Source organism: Oryctolagus cuniculus, chromosome 3, assembly GCF_964237555.1.
Source record: "Oryctolagus cuniculus chromosome 3, mOryCun1.1, whole genome shotgun sequence".
Lineage (NCBI taxonomy): Eukaryota > Metazoa > Chordata > Mammalia > Lagomorpha > Leporidae > Oryctolagus > Oryctolagus cuniculus.
Window position 1 is genome coordinate 30,716,711 of NC_091434.1, and position 6,786 is coordinate 30,723,496.

General features: G+C 43.4%; 1 protein-coding gene across 1 annotated transcript; it reads right to left on the reverse strand.

Annotated features, from left to right (window-relative positions):
• Positions 1-4,095: 4,095 nt before the first annotated feature.
• On the reverse strand, positions 4,096-6,418 carry LOC100358871 (gamma-crystallin F). Its single transcript, XM_070070278.1, has 2 exons — positions 6,008-6,418; positions 4,096-4,434 (listed from the first exon to the last, which is right to left on the reverse strand). The coding sequence occupies exons 1-2, from the start codon at positions 6,356-6,358 to the stop codon at positions 4,162-4,164; spliced, it is 624 nt and encodes a 207-aa protein (XP_069926379.1). The 5' UTR covers positions 6,359-6,418; the 3' UTR covers positions 4,096-4,161.
• Positions 6,419-6,786: the final 368 nt, after the last annotated feature.

Genomic DNA, 6,786 nt, shown 5'->3' on the forward strand with positions numbered 1-6,786 from the left:
CTGATAGGCCAGGAAGCATTTGGAATCTTTTTTAGTTAATTATTCTGCAGGCCATATGTACCTGATGTTTCAAGACTCTGCCTTGCCTGATTTTTTTCAAGAGTTGAAACAGTAAATAAACAGGAAGGATTAGGAGAATAGAGTGGAGATAAAAAAAAATGCTTAGAGAAAAAGATGTCTGAAGCATCTTCTACTCACTGGGTAGAGGTAAGCTCTAGAATAAACAGTCAAGTAAATCACTGAGGTAAGTAGGAGAGCTTTTGATGAGTGGCCACACCCTTCCCCCCTGCCTATAGCTGTTAGTAAAGGACATATTTTGCTTTCACCTGGCAGAATACGGTTATATTTGGTCTCTATGTATAATGAATTAAACACATGAGAAATCACCCACAGGAAGAGGCATTCTATAACCATCAGACTGTGATAGGATTTAAAGGACTGATTCCCCCCAATTATACTTTGAGAAAACTTTACAAGCCTGGTTCTTTACAAGCCCAGTTCTGAGGTGTTCATGTTCAGGGTAGATTCATCTATGTAGAAACAGAAAATGAGAAGCTGAGGTTTAGCTGTCTCATATTTCCCATGTGTTGTAAAATTATGGAGTCACACTGCCTTCAGGAGGGACATAAGCTCTGCAGTTGGTCACAGACTTCACCATTCCTTATCACTGTATACCAGCAACTTCTCACATTCTCCTCACCTTGCTGAACTCTCAAGGCATTTGAATTTATCCCCCTTACTTGGCTTATGCCAAGGTTCTCTCTGTAAAAAAGGATGAGACATGTGTAACTGTTTCTTCCCAAATCCTTAGAAACCATTGATTCACACAGGCTTTTTTTTTTTTTAATGTATTCTTTGAACACCATTGCCATATCTTTGTATCAGACATACTGTATCAGACATACGAATGCATGTGAGATGTTATCCTTATCTGTGGAGGTTTAGGCTTCAGTAAGAGAGAGAAGCATGCTAGTCTTCAGAATGAAAATGGTGTACCTGAAGGGTCATCACTGGACATGGGGAACAGGAGTGGAGAGAATCAGCCTAGGGAACAAGGGACTTGTGCCTCCAGATCCATGTCTGTTGTGGAAATTTCGATTCAGTGCAACTATTGGAACAACATTATAATAAGATAATAATAATAAGACAAGTGTGGGACCTATTCCTGTCCCATTGCCTCAACAAATGACAGATAAAACTTATTATTTAATTTCTTGTTTCCTCATAGGGAATTGGTGACTGTAAAATGTAAACACATCACTTGCCATCTCTTAATTCTCAGGATTTCATATAACTCATTTTTCAGGCTAAAACATTCTGAACCCAAATGTCAAAGATTGAGTTATTTCTGGATACAAATTACAATTCATCTTTTTTCACCCAATGTATCATGATCAGCATCACAGAACATAAATATAATGAGTCATAAATGCAATTTTAAATTTTTTGTTAGTCACATTTAAACAATTAAAAATGGGCAAAATTAACTTATTAGCAAATTTTGTTGAACCTAACGAGTCCCCCAAAATATTTCAACACTAACTTATGCAAAAAGATATTAAGGAAGTATTTTCCTTCTACTTCTCATACCAAGTTTTTGAAATCCAGTGGGTATTTTCTTAAAAGATTTTATTCATTTATTTGAGAAATAGAATTACCTGCAGAGAAAGGGAGAGACAGAGAGGAAGGTCTTCCACCCTTTGGTTCACTCTCCAGATGGCTGCAAAGGCCAGAGTTGAGCAGATCCGAAGCCAGGAGCCAGGAGCTTCTTCCAGGCCTCCCTGGTGGGTGCCGGGGCCCATCTTCTACTGCTTTCCCAGGCCATAGAAGAGAGCTTGATCTGAAGAGGAGGAGCCAAGACACAAACTGGTGCCCATATGGGATTCTGGCGCTGCAGGTGGAGGCTTAGCCCACTGCACCACAGCGCCGCCCTGGTGTTTTAGACTTGAGAACATCTTCGTTTGGAGCAGCCTTGTTTTAAGAGTTTAATAGCCACATGTGACCAGTGATCATTATAATAGACAAACGGCTCTAAATGTACTTAGAGTTTCTCAAAAATGTTGGAGCAGGCATATGTGTTATATAAGTAAAATGTTAAGGATAAGTAATCCTTATTTGTGTTGGCTGGCTGGAAAATATTTTTATTCAAGTGGAAATCTGTTTGCAGTGGTTCTTTTTTTAAAGATTTATTTATTTGAAAGAATTATAGATGGAGAGAGAGAGAGAGAGAGAATATCTTCCATCTGCTGATTCACTACCCAAATTGTCCCAATGGCCAGGATGAGGCCAGACAGAAGCCAGGAGCCAGGAGCTTCATCTTGGTATCCCACGTGGGTAGTAGGGTAGCAAACACTTGGGCCATCTTCCACTGCTTTTTCCAGGCCATCAGCAGGGAGCTAGATGGTAAGTGGAGCAGGCAGGACACGAACCAGTGCCCATATGGGATGCTGACATTGCAGGCAGCACTTTACCTACTATACCACAACACTGGCTTTGAGGCAGCTGTTCTTTCTTAATTATGGCGATTTAGCTAACCATGAATTTATCTCAACAAGAGGTTGCCATTTTCACAATTAAGGCAAACTTCTAAGCCAAGGTGAAATTTGTTTTCTTCTTGATTACATATAAATATCTGAAGTCTAATATTTTCATTTAAAGAAAATTCTTTGGTCTAACAGAATACCTTCTTAGATTTCATTTGATGTACTCCTTCCTGTAAAGGGATATTGAGCTCCATGAAATGATTAACCCCATAATGTTATTATCATTCTCTCACAAATTAGAAGTTCTGAGGATTGATCCAAATTTAAGGACAATATTTACCTAACCAATAACAGGTTTGTGGGGAGCAACTCGGACTAGACTGTTACTGGAATTAAGACTTATTCTATGCATCTGCTTTCCCACAATATGGTGCTGAGAAGGGGTAACAACTTCTACGCAGCTGCCTCTCGCCAGCTTGGGTGATGACCTGCAGGAGCTGATCCTGCTCCTGATTGCAGGAGAGCAGCGTACTCGGCATGTGGGTAGCAGAGTTGGGATTGGTGGAAGAGGACTATAAAGGAGGAGAGAGACAACATGCACCAGGAACATCTATCTGAAGGAACATCTGAGCAGCCCCCGAGAGAGCCGGCCGGTGGTGTGCCGCTCCCCCGCAGAAGTGGGGAAAGTGGCAGGGGGAACCGCCCTTCCACGGAGGTGGAAGGGTCGGTAGCCAACCCGGGAAGAACCAGCAGCAAACCCGGGGAGGGCCGAGCAGACAAAAGAACAGCACAGGGTCCTGTGTCGTTCCTCCGTGAAGAGGGGGAGCGACATAATGGTGCCGTGACTCGGATAGGAAACCTAGGCAGGGTTTAGTGTCGTTTCTCCATGAAGAGGGGGAGCGACAAGGTTTACAACCTTTGCATTATTGTATTTATTTTCCTGATCGTGTACGTTCAATTTGCACTCCCGTACTCTGTGTTTGCTTTTACCAGTGCACACTACTTGAGAAGTCTTTAGTTCCCTTAAGAACTGTATTTGAAAAGTTCTTTGGATTCTTTTTTAACATGATACTTGTTCCCATATTTGTGTTCTAGACACATAATTATTAATAAATCCATTCAGCTAGTCATATAATTGTGACCTCAGAATTATCAGCCACAGCTATCGTAATAAACCTAAACCTATTTCCAGTTCTAAATTCTGATGTCATTTCATTCAGCCATCCTATCTAATGTATTTGCCAAAAAGGAGTTTACTAAGAAAAGAGTACTGAAGAGGTAACTAATTGTTTCAACAACAAACTTAGAGTAGAGTATCCTACACTACTATATATAAAGTTATATTTAGTTATTGTGTTAATTCACATGGCGACTTTTTGAAAAGAAGAGTATTATTATTTTAATTTTTAGATATTAGGAAATTGAAGCACAGATGCACTAAGTAATGTGTTCCACAATCTCTAGTTAGTAAGTGGATTTGTACCCACTAATTCTAGCTCCAGAGGATATAAACCACCCTTCCCATGGGTACTTGTAAGCTAACCTACATTATTCCTAGCTTTATCATAGCAGAGCCTTACAAGGATCCTGAAAAGAACACAGGACCACTTTATTGCATGAAACAAACAGGAAATACTTTATTAGTTTCCAGATACAGAAAAGGATATAGTTAGAAATATCAATAGAAATCCACAGCTCTCCTCAAAGAGCCCACCCTGGCGTTCACGGCCCCCCAGTCGTGGTACCGCCTGTAGTCCCCCGGCCTCAGCAGGTACTGCCGCCCTCTGTAGTTGGGCAGCTCATAGAGGATCCAGCAGCCCTCTAGCACGTGGAAGGAGTGGATCTCACTGAAGTGGAAGCGATCGTGAAGAGAGGAGCAGTCCTCTGTGATCTCTACCATCTGCCCTCTGAAGTCCTCCCGCTCATAGATCCTGATCCTGTGGGAGCTGGCCTGTGGATTCAGCAGACACAGAAGCCAAGAAGTCAGAGAGCTGACCTTGTTTAAGCACTCAATCATATGCTCCCAGGAATGGACATTCTGTTAACTTTTTAGTATCAAAAGTGACCATAATAAAAGAGACTGCCAACATCAAGGCTGCTGTGTACGGTTTGGTAGGTTGTTCGTGGTGAAACTCAAGAGGGCACCATTCACCTTTCATGTGATTTGAATGGTAGTGCCTAGAGTTGTGGTTTTTTTTTTTTCTTTTTTTGTACCGCAATCTACATAGACCATACACACTGGCCCTTCTCGGTCCCCATAAATATGGGTTGTTTTTTTCTCTGTTTCAGAGATTTCTGGTGCTTTGAATACTCTTTGGATACCATGTAAAAAATGAGATAATAAAATAAAATGACAAATGTATACTTGGAAAATAGTATTATTTTGAATCTCAGTAACATTAGGAGAAGTTGAATATTTTTACCGAAAAGAGGCACAGATTCATGGCAATTCAAGAAACTTCAGCCCTGGCAAACTCCTACTTCTGTACTTTCAACGTTAGCCACTGCCCCTGTCTCCTTTACCTTGAGCACTTGTTCTTCCACCGTATACTTTTTCTTCCCATTTTCTTCTGTCATTAAATCTCTCCCTAAGAAGGATTCTAATACGCAATACCGAGGCATAAAGGACTGCTAATCTTCCTTCCATTTGGTCAGCTTCCCATGGCTTGCTCAGGAGGCACACACTGTTGCCTAATCTGCTCTTCATGACAGCCCAACACATGAAGCACAGGCATCGTCAGCCTTTTCTTCTTTTAGAAGACTGAGACTAGAGCTGTCAGTCTATAACTAGAACAGTTAGGACGAGCCTGTGAAAATCCGACTTTTCAGATTCCTACTGCCAGTTTTGATCCTGTCCAGCAATTAAACATTCAGAGAGGGTTTCAAACCTCACAAAAGTGGTACATTTCCCATGCAAGGCAGTCCTAACTGTGGAATTCCAGGCTACTGGGGCTTCATTTGGATAACAGAGGGCTTAGCGGGAGCTACTGGAATCTCACTGCTGGTTGCTTGTTTTGCCTAAACAAAAGGCAGGGTTAGAGGCACATCAGGTGTTTATAATAACAGGCAATCTATGGATGGGAGAAGGCAGCTTTGGCTGTGCTAGGTTAATTTCCTTTCATCCTCATCAAATCTTATACATGAACTACTCTTCTTAGCCCTATTTTACAAATGAAAAAAAAAGGGGGGGAAGCAGGCTGGAAAATAGGGTATGTAACCTAAAGTCACCTGACAGCAAGGTGTTCATCGGCTGCTCATTCATCATCTTGGCATAAACACTGGGACCTAAACCGAGACTACTTATTTTCTGGACGGGGGGATTTGTTTTTAGCAAAATGAAATAAAGTGCCAGTTAAAAGCATTGTGTGCACACATTTTCAGCAGCAGGAAACCTTAGAGACATCAACAAAAGAGAGTAGAGGGAGATCCAGGACACAGCAGGCTGCGGTCCATCCCTGCCCAGAGTGTGAATGACACCTGCTGATGTGACTGCCGGGCAGAGGGGCCCGGAGGGATGGACTCACGTGGGGGATGAGGCGGCAGGAGCGGATGGAGTCGCTGAGGCCCATCCACTGCTGGTAGTCGGGGTACTCGCCCCGGCGCAGGAAGTACTGGCAGCCCGAGTAGTTGGGCTGCTCATAGAGCATCCAGCAGCCGCTGTCCACGCGCACCGAGTTGCAGCGGCTGAAGTAGGGCTGCAGGTTGGAGTGGTCGCTGCTGCACTCATAGTAGCGGCCCTGGAAGCCCCGGTCCTCGTAGAAGATGATCTGCAAGGCAAGGCGAGGCGATGGCTCAAGGGCCTGCGCAGACCCCGACCCCCTTGTGCCCGGTCCCCTCCCGGGGCCCTGGGCGCCCGGCGGGCTCACCTTCCCCATGGCTGGTTGACTCGGAGGATGCGAGTTCAGTGTGTGGGGCCGGCAGCGCGGCGGGTCTATATAGCAGGAGCGCTGCTGCGTTGGCAGGAACAACACAAAAGGCGCCCGCGGGGAGCCTCTCTCTTTCCCTCTCGTTTTCTATATAATGACCACGAGGGTGCGGATTTATTGTATGTTTTCTCTTAGACTCTCCAGAGCTTTCGAACTGATGACCTGGATAAACCTGTCACCTGATGCCTCTCGGGCCTTTCAATGAAGCCAACTCAGAAATTAGAACTGAGCTTAAGAGTTAATCATTGTCATGCGATGTTTAACTTACCTTTTTAAATTTCAAAATGATCTCTTTTCAAATAATAATATAGGGTCAGGACCAAGTCTGAGACCACGGTGGGCCACTGCAGCAGGCACTTAGATGAGAGAACTTTTTC